Raw genomic sequence first — 27,617 nt, 5'->3', positions numbered from 1 at the left:
GGGGTGTGATCCAATCAGGGAAGTGGGCGTGGCTTCAGGGGACGCCTGAGCAATGCTCCTTCAACTGGGGGTGGGGCGAGCCCGAGCTCGGGTTAGGGGGCGTGATCTCAGAGGCGCCTGCGCGGAGGCAGTTGGAGGGAGGCCCGATTCCCCTTTGTTCGGCTTCGCCATTTTGCTAGGCAGCGGCAGTGGCGGCGGCAGCGGCGGCTGGAGCCTCTGATTGGGTTTCGGGGTCCGGTACTGGAGCCAATCAGCGCGGGCAGCGAACCGGGGGAGCGAGGCACGGTGAGTGTGAGGAGCCAATATCCAGCGGCCCAGAGCCGGCCCCAGCGCCCCGATTGGCGGGTCTCGCTGACCACTCAGGAGAGGCCCAGGCGCCCGTCGAGCCCGGGGAAGTCAAGCTGAGCCTAGCCGAGCTGGGCTCCCGACGGCCCAGGCTGGAGCCTGCGAGCGCCCTAGGGCACTCCCGGCCGAGGCCTGCAGGGGGCCACCCCGCGCGGGGATGGCGCCCTCGGGAGCAGGCATCTCGGGGTCCAGAGCCTCGCAGGGTGCCAGAGCCAGTTGATGCGATTCGTCCCCGTCCCCCCGACCCTTAGGCACAGCTTCTCAGGCCCCAGGCCGGGGGGTGTTGGGTTTGCCTGCCACCAAGGCCCCTAAGCTCAGGTATACACACACACGTGCGCCCGGGGCCTTGGCGGTTTCCTCCTGGTCCTTCCGGCCTCACAGTTAAGCCCGCCCTTGCACTCAACACGCTCTGGCCCTCGGGACGGGAAGTCTCCCCCCGCGGGGCCCGCGCACCCCACCCCTCCGTGAGCGGGTCTGTCTGTCTGCAGCCCTTCTGGGTCGGGAGGCAGGCCCGGGGAAGACGCGCGCCGCAGCCATCGGGCCCCGTGTGCAGCGCGGAGAGGGGGTGGGCCGAAAGGGGGGCCCCGCCCACCCCGTCGTCCCCGCTGTCCCCCTGATCGGTGGAGGGGATCCATTAGTGCACCCACTCCCCGGCCCCGCTGCGCCCCACCTCCCAGCACGCTCGCCCCGGGTCTCCGGCCCGGCGCCGTTACCACCCCCTTTTGGCTCGTCATTTCCTCTCTTCCCCGCCCCGATCGCCGGGCACAACTGCACACCTCTGTCTTGGAGCGCAACCAGGCGGTCACCCGTCCTTGCCCGGGCTGTAAGGCCTGTCCATTCGGTGCCTGGAACCTCACTATAGAAGGTGGCGAGCCCTGTTCATTCCTTTTCCCGGAGGCTGCACAATTTGCCTTCATTAGTCTTATCTGTTGTTTTTCATCTTGTGAACTCTCGCTCCCTTGGGAATGCACAATTATTTTCTTTTAACCTTTCTGTGTCACTTTGAACGTGTCAGGTTTCACGCATTAGCTCAGTCCACAGCCATCTCTTGGTTTGTTTTTTTCCAGTATGTTGATGTTTTCTCAGCAGGTATTTATAGAAACGTAACAGTCTTGTGGGGTTTTGGTTAGGGTGAAAGGAAATCTCCGTTGACAACCAAGTATCGAACAGTTAGTATGTACCAGGCGTCCATCTGTGTGCTGGGGAGGGAGTGGTTAGAGGCCGATAAGAACCTTCCCAGCCTGGTGGAGATTGACAGGTGAACAAGTAATTAATATCTCACGGTTAGTGCTGTAACGGGACCAAGTTCAGTTCTGTGGTGCACTGATGTGTGAGCTACCAACAGCCCCGGTGGAAGGCCAGCATTGCCACACTTTTGATTGGCCTTGAAGGATAATGGGATTTCTTCGGACAAGAAAGAATGGAAGAGCATTGCTCACAAAGAGAAAAGCAAGTGCAGAGGCACCAAGCTTTGCTGTGTGTTCAAGGGGGAAGAAAGTATAGGGCAGTGGGCAGTTGCCGTGAGAGTTTAGGCTGGAAAGCCCAGTTGGTAAAAACACTTGTATATCTTGCTAAGGCATTTTTCGGAAGCAGTTATTTTGTGGAAATTCGGATAGGAGAAATCTAGAAACACACTTTTTTCTAAGGTTGGAAAAATAAGTTTCTGGCTTATGGGGTTCTGCTCCACAATAGCAGCTGACTTTGGGGGAAAAAGGAAGATTTTTCTCCTAGGACTTTAAAAGTTTTTACTCATGTGAAGCACGGAGTGCAGCAGTCCTTGCCACATAGAGTAGGCCTTTAGTATAATCACAGTTACTAAGGTCATACAATTGGTAGGTTGCAGAAAACTACTCCTGAGGAGTAGTGCTCTTTCCACTACTAAAAATTTGGGGACAGTTTTTGTTTTCACTTTTTGTAATGAGTTTTTCATTGTTTAAGTCATTTTTAAATTTTATTTAATTCTTAAAATATCTAACAGATGGAGCACTGTGGTTTAGATATCTTTTAGAATGTTTACATTTGCCTTTGGACTGGATGAATACCTTGGTACTTAAAAATGGTTATATCTAGTCACTAAAACACCAGCAAACATTTTTGCTAGACTTCTTTCTAAACGACAGTTATAGTCTGGTCACTTTTTTGCTAAACCCTTCTAGAGACTCCACCTATCTGCAGAAAAATTTAGCCTGGAATGTTGAGATACAGTAATCTGGCCTTAGCTTTCTCTTGACATGTGGCCTTGTATATACTGTTCATATGTGGAAATTTTTCTCTCCTTGTTTTTATGCTCTATCCTCATTTGGAGCACTCCATTCCCTCCCACTTCATTACATATATAAATCCTGCTCATGCTTAAGACCAGGTCAGATGCCACATTTTTCTAAAGCCTTCTTATCGATCCCCAATTGGAAGAACTCTGTGTCCTCCATACTCCCATACTACTTTGTTTTTCTCTTAGGGGTTCAGTACAGATTTTTACTCCTTTACTAAATTTAAAGACTCTTTGAAGTTAAAATCTTAGTCACAGTTTTACTTGTATTTCTAAAACCTTCAGGACGGTGCCTGACAGGTGGTACATCATTAGTGGAGATTAAGAAGCAAATTAGGAACTGCAATCCAGAACCTTTTGGATGATGGGGAAGCTGGACAGTCCTTTGTTCTCTAGTCTTTTATCAAACACAGATCAGAACCTGTTTGTTGAGTTGTGAAGTCAATTTAGTGGGCCAATGCTGGTAATTTTTTACAATAGAATAGTTCACAGTTCATCCTATGTTATGAAGGTAAGTATTCATGAAACTTTTGTTTTAGTTACTTTTTTAATATGTTGCATGTGCATTTGTGATGTGAAATGTTTTTCTTACTGTGAGTTGTCAACAAAGTTTGAAAGCTGCCGTTCTAGTTTTTACCTGGTAGTGATTGTCAAATATGATAATTCTATGGGGTTTTTCACTTGCTTATAGTTGAGTTTCTGGAAGTTTTAGCTTTAAAATAAAAATGTGTGTGGTTCCACAATGAATGGATTCCTAAGTAGTTAGCTGCATTTCAGGTTCTGCAGCTTGAAGTGAAGAGGAAGGGAAATTTTCTTGCTAACCGGAATAAACATACTTTCTCTCTTTGAGGAAAAAACATTCAAACTTTGAGTTAGGAGTGAGAGCTAGACAGACTAAAGCTGGCTGGCTTAATTCTGTCAGAATGTGGCCGAAAGGCACTTGAGGAAAGACGACGATGTTTGCAGTTCTGCTAATTGAAGCTCACAGTAATGGGAACACGTGGCTTCATAGAAGCCAGTTGCGTCCAGCCCTCACCATTAGCAGTCTCAATATCATGCTCCACGCTGAATCGCTCCCTCGTTAATATGACAGAGAATTGCTGTTAGACTTGAAGCTGCTTCCTTTTGACCCTTCAAAGTATAGTGGATTTAAGTGTTTTTAAATTGCAGCATTTGTATTACCAGGATAAACTAGTTAAGAAGAAAATCTGCATGACGTTTTATTAGTCATTTCCCTGCACTTCCAGTGCGATGTAAACTTCTGGAAATTAGCGGTCAAGGAAAAAATCTTATACAGGAAGGGGATTTGGGGTGGGGTGGGTTGTTAAAATATAGAGGACATTCCTTCCTGATCCTTATTTTTTTTAATCAACTCTTTTGAGATATAGTTTAGACATAAAGGATAATCATTTTAAGTGTACATTTTGATGAATTTTGACAAATTTACACACCTATGTAACCACCAGCACAGTGAAAATATAAAACATTTTATCGCCCCAGAAAAGTTCCAAATGCTCTATTCCAGTCAACTTCCCACCTTCCCCTCTTCCCCCTTTTCCATTTCCAGGAAACCACTGATCTGCTCTCTCTAGATTACTGTTACCTATTCAGGGTTTCATATAAATGCAATCACACCACTGTTTTGTATCATGACCCTTAATTTTTAATTTTATTAGTTTAGAAATATAAATGTATTGTGTATATTGCAGTTAGAGACAAGATAGAGTTCAGGGAAGACCATTCGCTTCCCTGGAAGAGCCACTTCGTCTGGTTGCAAATCTGATTTTCTGTACTGTTCCCAGAATCTCTCAGGAGCCAACTGAGTCACCCAATTCAGAAGAGACATAAAAATCAGAAAGCCAGTTTTTCAGTATGCAATGAGAAATAACTATCAAGTTTACTTGTGTTTCTGATCATATCTGCTCCCTGTCGGCTACTGTATATGTAAATCCAAATTATAGCTAGATGTGTGCTTGGTGAGTATTCCATTAGAGCAAGGGTAGTGAGTTGAAGAACCACATCGCCGCACACCATCATGCTGTGATGGCATAGTCATCCTGTCACTTGTTTATAACTTACACTCTTATACTACATACCAATTTGGTTATGAGTAATAGGCTCAATCGATTTTTATTAGATTTTCCTCCCAACATTTTAGTATAAAAATTTTCAAACATACAGTAAAGTTGAAAGTGTTTTACAATAAACACCTGTATACCCTTCGTCTAGAGTCTACTGTTAATGTACTATACTTGCCTTTTCAGAGAGATACCTATATATATCTATCTCTCCATCTATTCATCCATCAATATACTTCTTCCTAATATTTGGGCACGCACTTGAATATATTTTGATTTCTTCACATCACATTGAGACACCTTACAATCATGGTGGGTGACTCATGTCATCCACCATGTGTGGATTTGTGGAGAGTGGTGCACTGCTTTGCTGCTGTGATGTGCAGATCATGTAACTCACATAACTTTGTCATTCAAATTTTAGAATTCATGAAGGCCTGGAGAAAAGTTTGGGGAAAGATTTATCTACATTTTGCTTATATACAGCTGTACCTCCCCCATGTTTCCAAGGTGAATTACCCTTTGATAATTTATATAATTTAAAATTTTTGAATCAGGTCTTTATTCAAGGTTCTCAAATATCACTTCAGTTTATCTAATTGTGTGCTTATTTCAAAAAGGAGCTTTCAGCTGTTAAAGTGTATGAGAATAGTAAATTTGGGCATTGACTGCATATTTGATATTAAGAGCTTACAAATTTTTTAATGTTTTGAAGTAATTGTAGAGGCACAATGTCATTGTGATAAAACGATAAAGAAAAGAATCTACTCTTTGGAGATAGATGCTGACGTACTTTTGGAGTTTGGAATAATAAAGTGTCTGGGATTTGCTTCAGAATAATGCAGGGATGGGTGGAAAGTGGATAAGATATATGTGGAATAAGATTGACCATGGGTTGAAAATTGTTGAAGTTGGGTAATGGCCATAGGGGTTCAGTATAATGTTCTCACTATTTTGATACATTTTTGAAAATTATCATAGTAAAAGTTAAAATTATACAATAAAGGGTGGGGTATTATTAGGCATTCAGATTCATGACTGAGGAAAACTTAAACTCTTTTCAGAGAAAATCATAGCCTGCTGTTTCTGTAATTCCTTTTTATTCCTTGCTCTGGATTAAAACACAAACTCCTAAACCTTTGCTCGGTCTTTCTTACTTAACACTGCTTAATGGAGATTTTGATAAGCAACGTGTTTGACTTCTGGGTAATTACTTACTAAATAATAAACCCTGAAATTTTAAATTGCTTGCCATATGTAGTGCAAATGTGTTACAAATTAAGGAAACTGTTCTCTAAAGTACATGTGCAGACCTGAAAATCAGTGTTAAATAGGCCTTGTAACAAAGTGATGTTGTAGCTTAATGAGAATTTCTTAAGTGTTGCTCTAGTAGTATTGAAAGGAAAGTTTGCTGATGAGAAATGACAAAGCATTTTTACATATGTTAATTAGCGTTATCAAGGTTAAGCATCTGGTGAAGCCTTTATTAACAATCTCACTTTACTTTTCCTACCTTTCTAATAGGAGTGCATCCTGAAGTCTTCTAGGATCTCCAGAGTGAAAATCACTGTGGTCAAGACTCTAACTTGGAGGGACCATGGAACAGTATACAGCAAACAGCAATAGTTCGACAGAACAGATTGTTGTACAGGCTGGACAGATTCAGCAGCAGGTATGGAAGTAAAACTGCTTTAAACATCACAGCAAAAGAGCTGATAATAGCACTGCTCAGTAGCGGAATTGAGAGGTCTCAGATCTTATAAGAGTGGGTCTGGTGACTTGTGCTGAAGTGCTTTTCAAAGATTGGATTTTTTGCAGTTTCTCTCATTTTCTCTGTTCAGAAGTCTATATCCAGTCCATAACCACTTAGAATTTGATTTCATGGGAGCCTGGTTTAATAGTAAATTGCCCCCTTTTATCGTATTAGAAATCAAACACCTAGTCTGTTTTCAGATGGAATTATGGAGGGGTTTTTTTTGTTCTTCCTGGATTCAATTTGGTTGTTTCTCTTATTGATTAAGCTACCTTGTGGTCTAGTAAGGCTTTGGCCACAATAAACAAACCAAGATAGCTTCTAAGAAATCCACTGTCCTTTGATTTGATCCATCACAGTGCTTGTTTTGAAAAGCTCTAGTTTAACATGAGGATAATATTTAGATAGCCACACTTACGGATAAGCACATATTAGAAAGGAATTCCCTGCTGCTGGTTTATCCTAATTAATATAGGTTGCCTTCTTGAATTTATACACAGATTACATTTTCTGATGATTTATACCTGGCTTTATTTTAGGAAAACTTCACTGGTTTTTTCTCCCTGGAAGAAAAGAAATTTATTATGCATTGATTTAACCTTAGGCCAAGATTGGGAATGTTTTATTTCCAAAATGGAACTTAGATAATATAGAAAAGTAGTTAGTAGGGAGGGCAGAGCATGTTTTGATGGTGAGTTGTTCCATCTAATGATCAAAGAAAGGAGCTGCTCTTGATTAAAAGAGATTAATTATCGAAATTCCTTTGCTGGCTTTTCCTTCCACGTAACTGCAGCTTCCTTCAACTGCCTTGGTAGAAAAGGGGATTCCACAGAGGACCCTCCATTCATACCAATGCCCTGGTGGGTGAATTCTTGTTCTGTCAGAACTTACTATTAGGAGTAATAAAAATTAGGTTGAATCTGTGAAAACATTGCTTCTAAGGTAGTCCAGCTGAGTAGGAGTAATCCTAGTTTGGGGACACAAGAGCAGTAACCTCTTGAAGATGATTTTGGCTCTAGTGATTACCTTCATTCTTCCTTTCTGGGGATTGCATTTCAGTTCCAGAAATTCTTCATTGTAGCTTCAAAGCTGCTAAAACCTGATTAACTTTTTTGTTCTTGTGAATTCATTTGAGAAAATAAAAAGAGCTTTAAAATAACTTCACGAAGAAGGATCAACTACCCATTTTTGGAGGGAAAGACTGTGTTAAAAATGTTTTTGTTAATGATGTCAGCTATATTGGGTTTTTTGAGTCATGGAAGTGTGTTTTGAGTTCCACCTTGGGGACAAAGGGCTAATATCTGTAATCTGTTACTTCAACAAAACAGCTTCAGTATAGGGAGTCTACAGTTTGAAAGTCCTGTGTAGGGTGGGGCTATTGAAAGAAGACCCTCCCTCTCCCATAAGAGGTAAGGTGACCTCATGTCTTGAACTATACATTTCCTTCCTGACACATTTCAAGCTCTTCCTGTTCCTGTTCTCAGCAGCAGGGTGGTGTTACTGCTGTCCAGTTGCAGACTGAGGCCCAGGTGGCATCCGCCTCAGGCCAGCAAGTCCAGACCCTCCAGGTAGTGGTGCCCTCTCTGATTCTCTGTAAGCACTGCATGAACTTCTCCTCTCCTCATGTTTGGTGCTGTTTGTGGTAGGATCTCATGGAGAAATGGCAAAGTCAGTTGCATGTCTTTGATGCTGCTAACTTGTCTTTGAGGCTTAGAAGATGCCAGTTTCCTAATGTTTCATGCTAAATCATGTAGTGACCCCAGTATCAATTTTCTGAAAAGTGCCATTTGGCTAATGTTTCTTTGGGAATGTCTGGGAAAGAATCAGTATAAGGGACAGGAAGAAATTCTTACAAGTGGCTTTAGAACCTATTTAGAGATCAAACTGTAATAAGATTGCATGGTAACTTTTCTTGAGTTTGTATTATGATAGTGGAGAAGAAAATATATACATTTTACTAGGGTAGATTGTGCTTTATTTTTATTAAAAGGACAACTTGGCTGTCCTGTCCTGCAATAATGATTGCACTTGACAAGATTGATCTAATCTCTGAATCTTGTTAATCTCTTAACTGCTATCTTTTCATTACCTTTCTTGGGGAAATAATGACTTGTCTTATTGTTAGATCTGCAGAGATTGCCCCATAGCTCTTGGACAGAGGTGGGATATGCTTTCTGTAAGTCTTGAAGTATTATAGCCACCATAAGAATTCCTGCTTAAATGATGCAGTTTCCTAACATTATGTATGACCAAGTTAAATATGTAAATTGGGGTTATATTTTGGCCGGTTCCTATATAAAGATAAGTGAAGAAGCATAAGTCTTTTCTGAGTTTATAGGTTACTTTAACTAAAATGACCATATTTTTGAGAAATTGACAAGATTTGAGTACCCTGCCTTTTTCCCTCCATGGAATGGAAATGATTCAGAGTAGGACCTAGAATGTAAAACTGGCATCTCACTTTATTATTAGTGCTGCTTAGCAAGTATCCTGCAGTGCACTACCCCTTATGGTAATCATTTCACTTTACCCTTTCAGCCCCACTCCCAAACCTGCCACTCATAGTGTTTGATGATGACGTACAGCCAATTCCGCACATAAATTAAGCTGGAATAAGCTGAGCTCATAGGTACTCCCAAACTATATTCAAATCTCAGCTCAGCAGTTTGTTATTCATGTTTCTCATGCTTGCTTCATCTTACTGAAATATAAAACAGTACTGTCATTAACCACTTGTGGAATGGGAATGTAACATGCTCTTAACTGTATGGCTTCTTGTCTGATGCATGTATGCTTGTATTCATTCACATGTTGTAAAAACAGTGGGTTCCTTGGAGTCTCAAATAGTTCATCGTGTGCATATATAGGGAAAAGTGTGTCAATGAAGGGAAAAGTTAAGATGATGGATAGCCAGAAAATTACTAATAGCTGTGCCTTAAAACTTGTGTGTCCTACTTAGGCAGATTTTATTTAAAGAAAGGGAGGTACTTTATGAAAATAATGGAAACCTTTCCTCTAGCGCTCTCACTATTTTGGAGAATTTTAAATACTTCTTTCAGTTAGTCATGCAATAAATATTCTGGAAAGTCTTTCCTCATAGAGCATATGCAAGTCTTTAAAAAGTAAAGTGGAATTTCTCAATGAACAGTTTAACAAAATACAGGATTTGAATGTTCCTGAAGATTATGATATGCTTGGGGGTCGGGGGAGGCTTAATATCTAATCTACTAATCTAGGACAGTTCGGTCTTTTAACTAATTCCTCTTATTTGAACATACTTTCACTAGCATTAAGAATGATTATTTCAGATATACGGATTTTCTCTTGATCTGTTACAAGTAATTCCTCAAAACAAAGATAGAAAGTTTGGACTTTTAGCTATTCTATTGAACTAAAGTGGCTTATTTTTTGGCTTTCAGAATGCAGTTGGCTAGATATTTTTATATTGAGACTCAAGATGTCACAGAGCACTTACAATGCCCCGGCTTCTAGAGTAATCCATTTACTCATTGGAGCTTGAAAGTTGGGAGTTTTTGGTGCACTTGAGTGCTTTGTATAATTTTCATATTTGTTAAAGCTAAAATAACTATGCAGGTATTGCAGGGTCCAGTGTGAGAAGTTCCACCACAGAGACTGCAAACCGACCAGCAATATATTTCTAGGCATTTTTGCTAGTGGGCCCCTTGAACAACCACAGGATTAGAATTCTCAGTGAGGTGGAGAGGGTAAAAGATATATGTTTCATTTATGCTTGAGAAACTGTAGGGAGGAAGGACATTCTATAAAAGCTCCCAGAGCTGCTCACTACCTAACCTGGAGTGGTTGCTAGGTTCAGTTTGATTTACTCCTTACAAGTTACTTAGAATTTATTTGCAGTCAACCACCATCCCCACCATCAGCCCTCCCTCTCATTGCCTCCTCTCCAGCCTTCACTAGAGAGTATTCCTGGATATTGGTCTAAAAACAAAAATAATAGCCTTGATGATTTGATTAAATACTTCTCATGGGTTTAGCCTGTATTTGATGATAAATGCCTTGTATCTATTGAGACTTCCCAAAGACTCTGCTTATTCTCCATTATATCTGACCTTAAAGTATTCAGCTTGGCATTTAGTCAGATACTGTATTTTCAAAGAAGACTACTTGAGGATGAGGACTTGAGACTTATTTTCTTAGTGTCTCTCCTACCTTCTCCTCCTCTAGCAAGGCAGCAGAGTAGATGCAGTGATTGTCTTTTGGTAAAAAACATTTTGTGTCTTATGTTATTTCATTGTTCTTATTTTACTTTATTTTAGGTCCAGGGGCAGCCATTAATGGTACAAGTCAGTGGAGGCCAGTTAATCACATCAACTGGCCAACCCATCATGGTCCAGGCTGTTCCTGGTGGACAAGGTCAAACCATCATGCAAGTACCTGTATCTGGGACACAGGGTTTGCAGCAGGTGAGTGGTATTTTTAAAAATGTTTAGACAGAATAATAGGATACAGGTTTTAAGAAATAGGTTGTTGCAAACTGAAAATTGATATTGCACTTAATTGTTTCTTACCTTCTGTTCGCATTTAGTCGACTTCCCGCCTTTGTAGTGTCAGTGATATAAAGCAGGGCTATACAGAAATTGGACATCTCTGGTAAGGACTAAGATACTAGACGTGATCTCAAATCAATGTAAAGAATATAAAAAGAATCTAGTTTAATAAAATAATTCATTGGTGTGATCTCAGTTGGCACTTCTGGGCACTGGGGGAGGGAATTCTATAGTCTTCATTTCCTTCCATGTAATTTATAACTTGAGTTATCTAGGAAGTGATGGAAATATTTCAGTTCAGACCTGTCGCACACACCTCAAGCTGTACTTAGAGCAAAATTTATAAACTTAAATATTTTAAAAGAACTGCAAATAAACAATGGTATTTCTCTTAGAAAGTTAGGAAAAGAACAAAATGAGCAAAAGATTGGTTAAAATTAATGAAGTAGAAAACCAACAAATGTAGAAAAGTAAATAAAAGCTGATTCCTTAAACAGACATATAGTTAGGTAAATCCACTGGAAAGACTGATTCGGAAACAGAAAACAAAAGTAAACAGGACACACAACTCTGTGGCATAAAATTTTTAGAGGGATTTTTATCTTGCTGGCAAAAATTTTAAACAGTAATTATATCCAGTGCTAGAATGGGTGTGAAGAAAATGAAACACTCATTACTTTTGGTAATTTTCAAATTCTAAAGTCATTTTGGAAAGGTATCTCACTCTTAAATACATAAGCCTTTTGATCTACCTGTCCTGCTTCTGAGAATCTATTCTATAGGAACAAAATCATCAATATGTAGGGAAAAATATACAAAGACATTTGTACATGCAGCATTCTACTAGCAAAAAAATAAATAAAAAATTGTAGCCTGAGTGTCTGTTAATAAGGATAAAGAAATGGTTGAATACATCATACTATATTCATATGGAGTGTTATGTCCTTGTTAAAAAGGATGAACTGTTGACTTTGGGTGAGGGGTTAATATTGAAGTATTGTTAGTGAGAAATAATTTTCAGAGAAGTATATACTTAAGTCATCTCACCTTTGTAATTAATAGCTAAATCCCAATGAGTATATATGTTTATGAACTTTTTACTAAAATTTTCTAAAGCTGTTTATATCTTTAATTTGTTTTAACAGTTACAATTATTTCATTAATGTCTTCATTTTTCTGGAGGAATGTAATATAAGTTGAAAAAATTTGGCTATGCTTGATAAATCAAACTTTTAAGTTTTGCATATTCCCTTGTAGTCTTGTGCACACCTTTCAGACATAGTTATACACATGCATATAGTTTTCATTGTTGTGTGTTTGGTGTTTTTGTTTGTTTTACTTTGCTTTTTTTTATCCCCCACATGATTTTCTTATCATTTTTAATTCCTTCATAATGGTCAATTTGATGAATCAGAATTTCTAATTTACAAAGTGTATTTAGGGATTTTTGTTTTATTTTTCTTTTTTTGCTTTTATAGGTAAGATTACTATAAATGTATTTGAATTTTATAGCTTTATTTTTTCAGTTGAATTTAATCTTATGGTAATTTCTTTGGATTGGAAGAATTGGTTGGGCAAAGGGTAAGATCATTTTTAAGGCTATTGGCATATTTTTGCCAAGATAGAGTTTTAGTTAGGATTAAAAATAGTTTCCATGTTTCTCCATGCATAAATGTGTGAGCCTTTAAATATATTTTAGTGTGTGTACTTGCCTCAGTTTCACACTGCTGTTTCATTTCTGTCCTTGCTGTCATTGCCTCGTCTCCAACCCCCCCCTTGCCACTCCCTCTTCTCTGTTGAATAGAAATAGGGTGATTCAGTGCTAGGAACATTGTACCACGAGTGCGATGACCTGACTTCATTCACAGGTCTGCCATTAAACAAACTTTCTGATCTTGGCCAAGTCATTTGAGTGTTTTCTCATTTGAAAATGCAGTTTATATCAGGTGATTACTAGGGTTCATTTCAGCTCTAAATTCTGTGATTTTTCAGCTCTAAATTTTGGGATTTTTTTTTGGCCTTTAAGAGACATTGAAATGGTTATTTTATTCCCCTCCCTCCAAGCAGGACTGTAACTAATCAAACCATCTTGGAAAATTTATTTTCTGTTAATGTTATATAATATGGCTCTAGGTAAGATCCCATAGCCTCCCTTAGAATGCTTAAAATTTCGATCCATTTTTATTAGAGGTTGCTTTAGTGTTTTTTGAATAACCGTGTCTTTTAGAAGTGTACTTAACCTTTTTTTTGGATTGCATCTTCTGTTTTAGGATTCCAGTGAAATCTATGCTGTCAGATTAATATCCCTGGCTTGATATAGACAATGGAACTAAAGTAGAGAGCCAAAAAATAGATGCAAGAATATTGGAAATTGGTATATAACAAAAATAGTATAAAGTATCAGTGAAGAAATGGTTTAAGAATGATATCAAAAAAGAAAATTATTCTCTACCTCATGCTATATCAAAACTACTTGCTAGATAGATTACAAATCTAAATGGAAAAAAGCATACTTGGAAACATTTATATTCTCTTTACAGGAATATTTTCTTTATGCTGTGGGGTAGAGAAGGATTTCTTCAAGACAAAAAAAAATTGATAGACTACTTTAAAATAAAAACTTGTATACATCAAAATATATCATAAAACAAAGGTAGAAGACAAAATTTGGAGAAGGTATTTTTAACACTTAAACTGGGTTCGTATCCAGAATACATTAAAAAAAAATTTTATGTATTAATATGAAAATAACAATCCAGTAGAAAAATGGGCAAAGAATATGAATAGATAGAAGAGGAAACCCTATTGACCAGTAACACGTATTCCTTGCTATCCAAAACAGGTAGAAAAAGATCCAGATAACCAGATACATTTCTTTGTTTATTTACCAACACTTTCTAATTTAATTTGTTAAATCTCAGTGTTGACTGCAGGGATGTCTGATATGATAGTCTCAACCTTTCTGTACAAAATCTTTTAAGGATTTTGTATATGCATATTTATAGAATCCCAGTTGGAAAAATTAGGAATTATTTAATTTTTTTTCAATATGTTATTATAAAAAACTTCAAACAGACAAAAACAAAGAGAATGGTATGGTGAATCTTCATCACCCATTTTAACACACAAACTAGTATTATGTTTAAGTAAATCCATTTTCATCTGTATTCCCCTACTCAAGGGTTATTTTGAATATATGTAGTACCATTTCATCTATTAAAAATATGGTATATTAGGTATATTTAGGGTATATTTTTAAATGAACATGCTTTTAAAAATATATACACATGCCAGCCTATCATCGTTTTAAAAACAGACATTGATTCCTTAATATCATCCAATATCTAGACAGTGTTCAAAATTCCCCCATTGTTTCATAAATGGAAAACAAGTTATCTCTAATTCATAATAGAGCAAAACAGGACTTCTTTTTTTTCCTCTTTAGGGCATTCCCTGCCTTCTAGAGGAATTTGGGTAACTAACACTCCAGAACCATAGGAGGCCAGTGTCAGCAGGATACCAATCTTTTATGTTCTGTTCCGCAGATACAGTTGGTCCCACCTGGACAGATCCAGATCCAGGGTGGGCAGGCTGTGCAGGTACAGGGCCAGCAGGGCCAGACCCAGCAGATCATCATCCAGCAGCCCCAGACAGCCGTCACTGCTGGCCAGACGCAGGTAATTCCACTGTCCACTGTGTCAACACCGGAGCACAGCTGCTTTGGGAGGGTTAGACAACTGAGTCAGATATTTCACATGTAGAAATGGGGACGAAAACCATCCAAAATTTTTCTTTTTCTTAAAAAGGACTACATAGTCCTTTTCTTTGTGGTGTCTTTGGAATCCGTTCAATTGTGGCATTATTTATTTCCTACAGACGCAACAGCAGATTGCTGTCCAGGGGCAGCAAGTGGCACAGACTGCCGAGGGGCAGACCATCGTCTATCAGCCAGTTAACGCAGATGGCACCATTCTCCAGCAAGGTACGTGCGCCCGTCATTTCTGTGGCACTTTGGGGGCATCCTTTTTATCCTGAGCAAATGACTGCTTTCGAAATTTTGTGGTGACCTCTATACGACCTATTTTTGAAAAACAACAAAATTTCCTCTAAGTCTCCGTTGATTGTTAGTTCCTTGCCACCAATATGCGACCAATGTTGATTCCATTTGTAGAACTACAGTGGTTGTTAAAGACAACCACTAGGACCCTACGGATCATATAAGCTTTTTATTCTTTCTGGGGAGAAATGTTTTCTAAATAGAAGGTTAGAAATACGGAGTTTCTTTAGTGGTAGAGACATACATCATAAGTCAAGTTGGCATTTATTGCTCTTGCTGCTTTCCTTTTTTTTCTGGGCCACTCTTCATTATTAATTTATTCCAAGAAGACTTATATGCCCACTGTGTATATGTAGCACATTACTAAAGTAGTTTTCTTCTCAAAGACCCTCTAGTCTAGTAAGTGAGACATGCATGTGACCAAATAAACACAGTGCATAGCCCTTATTAGAGGTATGTATTCTATGACTAAAGGTTTGACCTGTGATTAAAATTTGGCAGTATACAAGATCCAGTGAGTGCAGTAAGCGTGCTCTCCCATGACTCGGGCCTGAACTGGCAGGAGCTCAGAGAATGATGAACAAATTCTCAAGTGCTGCTGTTGATAGCTTGGGGGCTTGGAGTACCTGGTTTAATTGGAAGTTTTAGTCCTGCAGCTGTTTGACTCATTGTCAATTTAGGGTAGACAAATTAAAAGTTTATAAAAATCTTCATCCTGAAGCAGGTTATTCATATATATAAGAATGGTTGATATAGCTGGAGTCATACTGACCCATAGAAAGGGAAGCCTCCAAACTTTTTGGTCACCCGCTGAAAACTATTATTGGAATACCCAGTGAATTATCCATTTCAAGGGTAGTTTTATTCACAACTGGAACCCAGATAGTTAATAGAATTTCTAAGATTGTGATTACTTGGATTATATACAGCAAACCAGGGAGAGAATGGAGGAGAGCTTTTTCTCCCCTTGTGCTATCGAGTATGTTTTTCCAGGGTGAATAAGCGTGTGCCACATGGAAGAGGGACTAACTGTGTTCCCTCCTTTCTGTGTACCTGTTTTTTGTTTGTTTTATGTTTTATTTTCTTAAAGTTACAGTCCCTGTTTCAGGCATGATCACCATCCCTGCAGCCAGTTTGGCAGGAGCACAGATTGTTCAGACCGGAGCCAATACCAACACAACCAGCAGTGGGCAAGGGACTGTCACTGTGACACTACCAGTGGCAGGCAATGTGGTCAATTCAGGAGGGATGGTCATGGTAAGAAAATTGATTTTTCATTTCACTGTTCTCACCTGTAATTTGTTGTTCCGTGTATCTTTGTCTTTGAAAATTTCTTCAACTTGCAATTTGATATCTCTCATAAAGCTTGTTTATAATGCTGACCTCTTGGGATTGCAATTAATCCCTTAAGATACTTACAGAGATCTACTTTTACAATAAACATTACAACAAACCATAATTCATTCTGGGCACCTACTATGTGCCAGAGACTATTCTAGGTGCTAGAGATATAGCAGAAGATAAACAGATGTATTTGCTTTTCTGTAATCGTATTCATAATTCAAATAATGAAGGGAGATACAAACTACTGATCTTCGGGAAGTGGAAAGTATATTGCCCAGAGTGGGTAAAACAAGAAGTAAGTTCAAAATTAGAAAGATTGTAATCAATAGAGAGACCAAAAACTGTGATGTAAATATATTGGGAAGATAGGGAAGGAGAGTTGGGTGGTGTGAGTGAAAGCTAAATCCTCATATATGTCAAAATAGGGTGTCAGTATACAGTACCTAAAATGGATAAATTAAGAATGAGAGTAGAAACCTGCACAGAAGTAGAGGAACTTCCAGAGAAAACAATACAACCATTCAAAGTTGTTATAGTTGGGAAGGTAGTGGGGCACGGGAGCCCATTACTTGTTTCCTCATACATTTAGTACAGTGTTCTGTTTTTGTTTGTTTAGGAAAATATGGGTTGAATTATATAGTAAGTTAACAATTTAATTAAATTATTTATATAACTAAAAGCATTTAGTAGCACTTGGTCAATCTGAACCTATGTTCCTCTGTGTTTTCCTTGTGCTCTTCTATTGCCTTACGATTACCGTTCATGACCATTAGATGGCAGCAGACATTCCTAGAAAATGGAGCAGTTGTGTGGACAAAAATTTGGACATGGTTGTGTCATTTCTCAGTATGGCTCCTTGGCCCCTATTACAGAATCATCTGGAATGTTTGTTGAAAATGTAGGCCTTCATCATCAAAAAATCTACAAACAATAAATGCTGGATGGGGTGTAGAGAAAAGGGAACCCTCTTGCACTATTGGTGGGAATGTAAATTGGTACAGCCACTATGGAGAATAGTATGGAGGTTCCTTAAAAAACTAAAAATAGAACTACCATATGACCCAGCAGTCCCACTACTGGGCATATACCCTGAGAAAACCATAATTCAAAAAAGAGTCATGTACCACAATGTTGATTGCAGCTCTATTTATAATAGCTAGGACATGGAAGCAACCTAACTGGCCATCAACAGATGAATGGATAAAGAAGATGTGGCACATATATACAATGGAATATTACTCAGCCATAAAAGGAAACGAAATTGAGTCATTTGTAGTGAGGTGGATGGACCTAGAGTCTGTCATACAGAGTGAAGTAAGTCAGAAAGAGAAAAACAAATACTGTATGCTAACACATATATATGGAATCTAAGAGAGAAAAAAAAAGGTCATGAAGAACCTAGGGGTAAGACGGGAATAAAGACACAGACCTACTAGAGCATGGACTTGAGGATGTGGGGAGGGGGAAGGGTAAGCTGTGACAAAGTGAGAGAGTGGCACGGACATATATACACTACCAAACGTAAAATAGATAGCTAGTGGGAAGTAGCCGCATAGCACAGGGAGATCAGCTAGGTGGCTTGTGACCACCTAGACGGGTGGGAGGGAGGGAGACGCAAGAGGGAACAGATAGGGGAACATGTATATGTATAACTGATTCACTTTGTTATAAAGCAGAAACTAACACACCATTGTAAAGCAATTATACTCCAATAAAGATGTTAAAAAAAAATACCATATGTTAACACATATATATGGAATCTAAAAAAAAAAGGTCATGAACCTAGGGGAAGGACGGGAATAAGATGCAGACCTACTAGAGAATGGACTTGCGGACGTGGGGAGGGGGAAGGGTAAGCTGAGACGAAGTGAGAGAGTGGCATGTACATACATACACTACCAAATGTAAACCGATAGCCAGTGGGAAGCAGCTGCATAGCACAGGGAGATCAGCTCGGTGCTTTGTGACCACCTAGAGGGGTGGGATAGGGAGGGTGGGAGGGAGATGCAAGAGGGAAGAGATATGGGGATATATGTATATGTATAGCTGATTCACTTTGTTATAAAGCAGAAACTAACACCATTATAAAGCAATTTTACTCCAATAAAGATGTTAAAAAAAATAAAATGCAGGCCTTTGGTGTAAATGTTCTCCAAGAATCTGCATTTAACTAAGTGTCCTATAAAAGCTGCTTTTTGTAGCATTCAGAAGAAAACTAACAGGGACCAATAAACTGTCTCCCATGTCCATACTTCATGTCACTATTTAATAAGCTCTGATTTTCTTTTCACACAGATGGTACCTGGTGCTGGCTCTGTGCCTGCTATCCAGAGAATCCCTCTCCCTGGGGCAGAGATGCTTGAAGAAGAGCCTCTCTATGTGAATGCCAAACAGTACCACCGTATACTTAAGAGGAGGCAAGCCCGGGCTAAATTAGAGGCAGAAGGGAAAATTCCAAAGGAAAGAAGGGTATGTATAGCACTGGGAAGGATACAGGATGAGAGCGGCAGGCTTCTACTTTTGAAATTACCTTTTATGTAGTTTGTTTCCTTGAATACCTTCCAAACATTGAAGTTAGATAGCTGTTACCTTTTGTAAAAGCATTTATTATTGCTATATGGAGCTGCAACTGCAATATTTAAAAAATATGACATAAATAGGGTGTTTTTTTTATCTTACATAAAAGAAGTCCAGAGATAAATTGTCTTGGGCTGTGGTAGCACATTTCCAGTCCTCAAGACCCATTCTCCTCCTTTCTTACTGTCCTGATATTCTTAGTTTGCTGTCCATAGTCCAAGATGACTGTCTGGGCTCTAGCCTCGGAGCAAAGGGAATAAGAAAGGGATTCTTTCAAGGAAACATTCAAGAAGTTCCATACATCTCACTAGCCAAAATTTAATTACATGGCCACACTTAACTGCAAATAAGTATAGGAAATGCAGTCTTTTTACTGAGCAGCCAACTAAAATTTGGTTTGTTATTAAAGTGAAAGAGAGGATATATATTGGGAGGTAGGTAGTGATCTCTCTTATATCTTTGGGGAATCTTTATTTAGTTATTACTCATTTGGCATTTACATTCTTATGACAGTTAGATATGGTTAGCTGCTGTTTATGTTTTCTCCAAAGATTTCTCCATAATACAGGGTCATAATTGCCCCCGGTGGCTTTGATCACAGCTGTCCTAAACTTTTGAGCATTAGACAGCTATGCTAGTTTCAGCTAGTAGTTTTATTTTTCTTATTTTAGAAATACCTGCATGAGTCTCGGCACCGTCATGCCATGGCACGGAAGCGTGGTGAAGGTGGACGATTTTTTTCTCCAAAGGAAAAAGATAGTCCCCATATGCAGGTAAGAAGATCTATACCATTTATTCTTCTCTTTACTGCCTTGTATTTTCTTGGGTGGAAGCCTTCGCATTGTCCTCCTGAGATTTTCAAACTAGGGGCTCATCAGTCTCTAAACTAGATGCGACATTGTGTGCCTTAGAGCCCTTCTCACCTTAAAAGAACTAAGGTCTTTAATCAGTGGCCTTTTTTCCTTCCAGTCTTTGCCAGTTATTACTATTAATTCCTTCCTGAAATTCTCACCTTTCTTGATTTTCAAAGAACAGGTTTGTTTCTTAGTGTAGCAGTAGCAGCAGCTAACACTTAACTGCTATGTGCCAGCCATTACGTTAAGCGCTTTTCTTTTGTAAGCATTTTTTTCACTGAATCTTTACAACAAGCTCAAGCCCCATGAGGTAAGAATTATAGTTTCCATTTGAATCTGAGGTTTAGAAGGGTTAAGTCATTTGCCTAAGGTAAAATATTTAATAAAATGGTGCGACTGAAATTCATACCTAGGCAGTGTAATTCCAGAACTTAGTCTGTAACCATACTGGTTCTTACATCTAATTTCACTGATTGTATCTTATTGGCATTTCTAGTCAATGTGTCCAAAATAGAACTGTTGGTTTTTATTTTATTTTTTTATGACTAAACCAGACACTCATCTCAACAAGTGACATGTCCATTCACCCAGTTATTAAAGCTACAGTTGTCCAATTCTTGAAGTCCTCTTGGTTTTAACTCTAAAATACACTCTGAATCAGCTTACTTTTTTCCCTCGTAACTGCTGTCAGCCTGGTCTAACCTGCTCTTCTTTGCTTCGGTTACAGCAGCTGCCTAGTCTCCCTTCTTCCCCTCTTGTGCCCCTCTAGTTCACTCTCCACATCTTAGTGTGATCTTTCTAAACGTGTATCATATCACATCACCATCCTGCTCAAATCCCTTCTACTCCCACCCTTTTCCATTTGCACTTAGACTAAAATACAGAGTTCTCACCATGGCCAGGAAGGCCCTGCATGATCTCGCTCCTGCCCACTTCTGGCTTTGTTTCCTCCTGCTGCTTGGTCTTTATGCTCTTGTTACAGTGTTCAGGAACCTTTGTCTTCAGAATAGTAGCTGGTCTGTAAAGCTTTTCATGCCATCCTTTTGCTTGGCTATCTCCTTCTTTTAGGTCTTGGTTTAAATCTGAGAGGCCATATCCAGAGGTCTCTTCTACCCCATTATTTTCTCACATCTTCCTTTTCTTTTGAGTGCACTATTGATAATAATCATATTGTTTTATTTGTGTGATCGTGCAGTAGTTGTCTCCTTCACTAGACTGTAAGCTGTGTAGAAAGTCAAGGATTGTTGTTCTCGATTGTACTTAGCATGATGCCCATTTAAGAACAAGCACTCAGTAAATGTTTGTTGAATTAATGGGTTCCTCCCGTTTACTGATGCTTTATTCTGTATACCCATCACATCCCACCTGCACTACTGTCAAATCTGTCTTTATAAGATGGTGCTTTCTTAATCATGTCAGTCCCGTGCTCAAGGATGCATGCTAGTTGCTCATTGCTTTCTGCAGCAGATCTCAAACTATTTCTGTAAGTTACTCAGCCTCACTTTCTTCACCAGTAAAGTGGGATGCTGTTGATACTTTATAGGAATGTTGGGATTTCATGCAGTAAGTCGCATTAGGCACCTGTTTAGCACAGTGCTTAGCGCATGGTGAGAGCTCAGTAGAGGCTGGGTATTGTTCATGCTCACTGATCAAGACCCAGCCTCTGGTCCTACCACCTCCAGAAATGTTTCAGCTTTTTCTTGGATCACACCAGTTGAGGCTTCAGAGTGTTGGTATGGAGGAACTGAAGGTGGTTATTGTGGAGTGTTGCAAAAAGCTTCCAAGGACTGATCCCCTCCCCCCTTTTTTTGCCACACTGCACGGCTTACAGGATCTTAGTTCCCCGACCAGGGATTGAACCCAGGCCATGGCAGTGAAAGCGCCAGATCCTAGCCACTGGACCACCAGGGAACTCCCAAGGGCTGTTCCTTGTCTGAACACTGCAGGTTTTTTGTAAAAGGCAGGCAGTAGGCAGAGTTTAATGGAAAGAAGATTAAATCGGAGCCGAGAGATTTGGGAGTTAGCTCTTGCTGGGCCCCTCACTAACTTTTTGACTCTAGTCCAGGCAAATCACTTCACCCATCCAGGCTTCAGGTTTATCTACAAAATGAGTGCATTAAAGTAAATTCCAGCGTCCTTTCCAGCCCTGCTAAGTGCTCAGTATTTAAATATGATGATCAGAAAATATACAACATGACTTGGTTTCTCTGGGTCTTTTTCTTAGCCGCCTAAGGACCCTTAATCCTTAAGCATAGAGCACAGCATAGGTGCTTAGAAAAGAGAGATACTCTCAACTCTGGAGTGTTTATTAATGGAATGCCAGGCCAGACTTGGAATCTTTTTAAGAATAAGGTGTATTGTCTCTTCTTTGCTAATGGAGCTGCGTTTCAATCCGTGTGTGCAGACTTAGATACATCACAAGCCTTTGGTTTACTTAGCTTGTGTGTTCCCCTTGGTGATAAGTAGTGAGAGCCATGAGTTCCCAGTTCTTTTGCAAAGGACTTTAATTGTTATGCTTTCTTTGTAGGATCCAAATCAAGCAGATGAAGAGGCTATGACACAGATCATCCGAGTGTCCTAACCCCAGGCCATGCGATGGAACTGATCAAGGTCATGTTCCTGCACTGTTTCCCACTGTTCCAAGGAAACTGATCACCTCTTCCAATGGGACACTGACGATTACATTCTGCCCTTTTCTACAGGACAGAAACCACTTAGTTTTTAATAAGTGGCTTAGTATTATAATTGCAAGGATGTCTGGCAAATTGAAGTTGCAAGCCTTTGACTCACCCTTTCAGTCAGGACTTATTTCAGACTGTTGGTGACATTGACATTTCATGGATTGGGATGATGCAGGGGACCCATACCAGCCCAGCAGTACCACACCTAGCACTTAATGTTGACTGGTAATGCCAGCCAGCCATCTCAGCAGAGGAGAACGACCTTCTCAACCTAAACTGCAGTCAGGGAAGCTGCAGCCCACTCCTTCCCATGGATTCCAAACAGCACCCATCCCTCTGATGGGGGATCTCAGGCTGACTAATGGACACTTTGTATTCAGAGATGGTTTCCAGGCAAGGAAGCTTCATCTCATGATATGGAAACAATAAATTCTCTGAGATACATTCATCTAATCTGTGGTAATAATAAGAATCCCTCCTACCCAGATGATAGGTTGGTATTTTTGGACTCCAGCCAAGAAGAAGCTAACTCTGGGGATAGACTGATAAAAGACTCAAGCACTAAAAATATAGCTGAATCTCTTAGCTTTGACAAGTTGTGGTCTGCTTGTCTGTCGACAGGTCATATGGACTGTAGTTCTTGCTGTGGTTACTTTTAAGACAATTTAGAGTGTGCTGGGCCTTGACACTGCCTTTCCTAAGTAGAGAACAAAATTATAGAACTTCTGTGCCGAAGTGCTGAGGACATTTGTAGTAACTCCTTAACAGAGCAGAGCTAGAGATTTTCAATCACAGGCTTTGTGACAACATTTGGGGAATAGAAAGGTTCATGTTTGTTTCAGTCTAGAAGGACAAAGGGTGGTATATATACTCTCATGTTGTCATAGCACGATTCACCAGTGGATGGATACCTGGGATGGATCATTAAGATGAAGAGAATAATTTACATTTATACTATAACCTTTTAACAAGCATGGAAAGGGAAAAGTCTGAGATTTGGTCCTTGACAATTTCTGGAAAGCACTGTTCAATCAAGCTATCCTGGACATAGTCCAGGTTTGCCTACTAGAGCTTGAGATGTATGTTGGCTTCACTCCTGCGCTTTGTGCTGGCCCTGGAGAGCGAACATTCTCATTCTTCCCATGGCAGCTGATTCTTTGGTGCCAGTTTCCGTTTGTTTCCCCTTTTCTCCGTAGGCATTGTGCGGAAAGGTTTTCACATTGCATCCATGTTCTGGGGATAAACTGTGGACTGGAAATAGAGATTCCTGCAGGGTCAGGAACAGGACCACAACTCCCAGAGTGGGTTGTGCCTCAGTAATCTGTTTCTTTTCTAAACGTGGAACCCTGGGAGAACTAAGATGATATTTCAGAAGAGTTGCTGTTTTCTTGGAAACAAAGAAGGAAAACAATCCTTTTGAAGAACATTTGGGTTTGATTTAAATACCAAGAGTAGAGATTGGCTCTTTCTTTGATTTCACTCTAGCTGTATTAAGAAGGAAAAGAAATTAAACCCTCTAAAGAAAACATCACAAAGGGAAATCACTGTAGAGGTACAGAGCTATGCAAAGAAAGCAGGAAGTGAAGTATCTCCCTAGTCCCTTGAATCTAGTCATCTGTCCTGGCTTGCGGATGTTAGGCAGGGTTGACCTGTGGGCTCACTAGAAACTTCTGGCTCTTTATGTGAGTTTCAGGTGTTAACTTTATTCAGTAAGCCCCAAGTTCTTCAGATGATAGATTACTAAAAACAATGAAGAGTTTATATCCTTTGGTTTGTTTAGGAACCTTCAAGATGCAGAGTTCAGAAATTCCTCAGACCTAATTTCTAGTACTTAAGCCAACAACAGTTCTAAAATGCTATTTATTTGTGTCTGTAAGTTTGTACATAGTAATACCAACCTCATATTGTTGCGGATTTTTTTTTTCACGAGTTTGAGTTTGGTTTTATTTGAAATGCTTCAGTTGTCATTTTGTCATTGCCATTTCAGGTAGCTCATGGCCCTTTTATTGTGGTCATTTTAGCACATAATAACCCACAAAGTGGGGGTGAGGTTTGGATTTTTTTGTTACTAGAAGTTCTTTTATTCATTTGTCCTTGTGACTAGTGATGGCTTCATAGATGCAAAAAGAGTGAATGGATGAGTGAATAACTGGTTTAATGCATAGTTCACTTCTTGAGTGCTTTTTTTCGCAGGATAATTGTAAATATATATTTTAATTGCACTGGTACATTGAACATGTCAGTGTCTATACCACTGGACCAACAGCATTTTTCTGGCTAATGGGTGTCTGATAATAATGTCTTGATTTTCCTTTGGGACTCAACTATACAGAAGGTTTTTTCCCTCAGCTGTCGGGGGAGCACAGGTGATTGATCATTGATGTCATTTCAATTGTTATTTTTAAAAATAAATTTATAAAATGCTTTAAAAGTGTCTTGAATTTTGAGGAGTCTACATCCCCTGGGTTCTGGGTTGTGTTTATAATGCTGATATTGTGAACTCTGTAAACACGCATGTAAGCTCTGTGGACAGTGTGTCAAACTTGAGAGTGTCCAGCCTTTCAGCTGTGTCTCCCCTTGATCTCTCTTCCTTCCCTTTTGGCCCTCCCACCCTACTGAGGAAATATTTTCTGTCGCCTGTGGACTGATGATACATTTGGTCTTCCCACTGTAAGTGTTCTTGAAAACACGATGATTAATTCCATGAGTAAAATTAGCCCTTCAGTTACCAACAAAACAGCATTGTTATATGATATATTGTAGAACTAAGAACAGTAAAGATGTAATTTTTAGATTTATTTATGCAGAAAAACATAGATGCATTTCTGATTGTTAAAAATCCACAACACGCTCGTCCTTTTATTGCTCTGTGTTCACCAATCTGAGCCACAGACCGGCAGCCTCAAATGGGCCATTACCACACGGAAGTGTGAGAAAAAGGGCTCAGGGGGAGTACTCCCATGAGACCAAATGACCTGTCCTGGCAGACAACAGAAGTGGAATAAGTTCCCTAACAAGGAAAAAGACTTCCTGTGTTAAACGGCCTTAGTCTAACGGTGTTAAATTTAAAAACCATCCTGAGTTTGCTTTAGTCAGATGCCAATGGAACTTGTCCTTAGAAACTAATACGAGGAAAAGACCACCCTATTGATATTTATCCCAGATAATCAGTTTTATCGTAAAAGCAGCTTCACGTTTGAAAAAGATTTTAAAACGTCACGCTTTGCTCCTTCGAACGCGCCGCCCTGCCCTCGTTCCGCCCCTCCGCCCCCGGCATCCAGAGCAAGCGCAAAAGCTTTGAAAACAGGTGGGCGGGGCCCCAAGGAAGCCCGCACTGATTGGTTGGCGGGAGGGACCCGTCAGGGCCGTCGTTGCGGATTGGCTACTACGCGGAGAAACGCTGTTACAGGTCGTTCGGCGAAAAATTTCGCCGCTGCCGTCGCCGCTATGGCGACGGGCAAGGGTGTGGCGACGCCGCCTCTGTGGCCAGTAGAGGCCCGGCTGGCGGCGCTGCTTCCAGACCTGCTGGTCTTCAGAAAGCCCCGGGGATCGGAATACGAGCTTGCCACGGCCCAGGGCGTCCTCCTTGGCGTCCACGTGACGGGTGAGGGCGAGGGGAGGTGCGTCGCTCCGCCGACCTGCCAGAGGGTTGGCCGTTGAGCCACAGCTGGTAGAGGCCGCGGCGGTTACGGGCCTGGCCCCGGGGCTAGCTAAAGGCACGGTTTCATTGCACTTTCGCCGCCGCCGCCGGAACCTGAGAGTCATTTTCCGAGCAGGAGGACGCCGTTTCGGACGACCTGTCGTAGCCCTGGAGTTCACTTCAGCGATGATGAAATTGAGACTCAGAAAGGGGAAAGGGCTTTTTCGGGGCCATATGGCAGGCTTTGGACCCAAGTTTTTCCCCAGTCCCGAGCATTTTCCAATAAGCATTCTGCTTCATCCAATGATTTTGTTTAGTTATTTCCTTCTTTGGGCCCATAAGTAGGTGCCCGCCATTGTTCTAGGAGTTGAGACCTAGCAGCTACTATGAGAGTCGTTCCTTTAACAGGTATTTGTGGAGTTTATGTGTCACGGATATGAAGATGAGTGATTCGGGTGCCTGTCCTCGGAGGAGCTCACCATATGAGTTCTCCACAAAGCTTTCATCCATTCTCCTTGTCAGTGGTTTCTCTATCCCTCACGTGGGTGGGGAGAGGGGAATCCTACAAGTTCCCTTAGCCAGGGAGCCTTAAGAGAGTATGATGGGAAAGCAGTAGTAGCTGGATTCCAATGAAAAGGGCACTTGTGGGTGAATCTGCCGCTTCTAGAAACATGGGGAGGGTAGCCCTCTGGACTCCCAGAGGCAGCAGCAGCCAGCCTGGCCCTGAGTACTTGCTAAGTAACACCCTGTTAAAGGATAATGAAATTACTCATCTTGAAAAGATCTGCTTCTGTTCCACTGGCCTGATGTGTGGAGGGAATAGAGCCTCAAAGTTTAGGATTTGCAGCTAACATAGTAATTTTTTCTTTGTTGGTCAGGGTTTACAGCATTAATGGACAGGTTCAGCCTGAGCTGCAAGTCGGAACATGACATGGACACACTGGCCCACATCTTCAGTTATTACATTAGTGACATCGTGGAGCGTGAGTGACCGTTGTAGGGGAGCAAGAAGGCGTGGTGATGGGCTCTTGAGGGTTTGTAACAGAAGGGGGCTCGGGGGCACTTTAAAACATACTAAAGTGACATCCCTTTAGTGTCACTCATCCTTTATTTCTTCGGGTTGCCTCTGACGAGCTAGATCTTTGCCTGTATCTGCCATTCTACGCAGTCGCACATCCTGTTGACTCGGTGTTCAGAAAGGGGGGAAAATGCTGATTTTTACTTTGCATGTTTGTGTTTTATTTCAAAATAAAGTATTCCTCAGGTTGTGTCTTCTAACAGTAATATAATGTGCCTCGTGTGTATATCAGATATAATTTACAGAACACCTTCCCATTGTATTACTGCATTTTGATCCTGTGAAGTAGGACTGAGTGTTTTATTTTCTGCCATGTATCAATACTAAGCTTGTGGATATTTGCCTAATCTGAGGGGAGAAAAAAAAAACCTTTTCGTTTGTACAGTAAACATGTTTTGAGTACCTACTCTGTGAC

At 40.4% G+C, this 27,617-nt stretch overlaps 2 protein-coding genes across 18 annotated transcripts in view; both read left to right on the top strand.

The window, feature by feature from the left end:
- The first annotated feature begins 44 nt into the window (after nt 1-44).
- NFYA (nuclear transcription factor Y subunit alpha) lies at nt 45-24,029 on the top strand. 9 transcript variants are annotated; one of them, XM_022581853.3, is made up of 11 exons: nt 46-285; nt 5,117-5,202; nt 6,217-6,364; nt 7,930-8,016; nt 10,741-10,887; nt 14,517-14,648; nt 14,848-14,953; nt 16,119-16,285; nt 18,668-18,841; nt 19,621-19,722; nt 22,331-24,029. In XM_022581853.3, exons 3-11 carry the CDS (start codon nt 6,290-6,292, stop codon nt 22,382-22,384), a joined length of 1,044 nt encoding a protein of 347 aa, XP_022437561.1. In that variant the 5' UTR covers nt 46-285; nt 5,117-5,202; nt 6,217-6,289; the 3' UTR covers nt 22,385-24,029. The 9 variants fall into 9 exon arrangements, with proteins under 9 accessions (XP_022437563.1, XP_022437561.1, XP_022437562.1 ...); XM_089918781.1 differs by lacking the exon at nt 46-285 and adding an exon at nt 3,108-3,125; XM_022581855.2 differs by lacking the exon at nt 5,117-5,202 and having other exon boundaries at nt 45-285; nt 7,930-8,013.
- Nucleotides 24,030-25,888: 1,859 nt separating this feature from the next.
- Nucleotides 25,889-27,617, top strand: part of LOC111178792 (adenylate cyclase type 10-like) — a 118,059-nt gene continuing 116,330 nt past the window's right edge. For 7 of the 9 annotated variants that reach the window (XM_089918778.1, XM_022581861.3, XM_089918771.1 and 4 more), the window contains exons 1-2: nt 25,890-26,088; nt 27,003-27,107. In XM_089918778.1, coding sequence (XP_089774904.1) covers nt 25,932-26,088; nt 27,003-27,107 — 262 coding nt within the window. In that variant the 5' untranslated portion in view covers nt 25,890-25,931. The other 2 variants (XM_089918773.1, XM_089918772.1) reach the window with 2 other exon arrangements.

Source organism: Delphinapterus leucas, chromosome 10, assembly GCF_059928025.1.
Source record: "Delphinapterus leucas isolate spDelLeu-1000000601 "Yukka" chromosome 10, BTC_Dleu_Yukka2, whole genome shotgun sequence".
Taxonomy (NCBI): domain Eukaryota; kingdom Metazoa; phylum Chordata; class Mammalia; order Artiodactyla; family Monodontidae; genus Delphinapterus; species Delphinapterus leucas.
Note: the sequence above shows the minus strand (reverse complement) of the source record. Positions and strands in the feature narration are given on the sequence as shown.

What these genes read in the sequence shown, in the direction of transcription:
- NFYA (XM_022581852.3), top strand. Translation starts at nt 6,290, where the DNA reads ATGGAACAGTATACAGCAAACAGCAATAGTTCGACAGAACAGATTGTT. An exon ending in GGACACAGGGTTTGCAGCAG is followed by an intron (nt 10,888 to 14,516) that starts GTGAGTGGTATT and finishes TCTGTTCCGCAG; the next exon opens with ATACAGTTGGTCCCACCTGG. An exon ending in TCACTGCTGGCCAGACGCAG is followed by an intron (nt 14,649 to 14,847) that starts GTAATTCCACTG and finishes TATTTCCTACAG; the next exon opens with ACGCAACAGCAGATTGCTGT.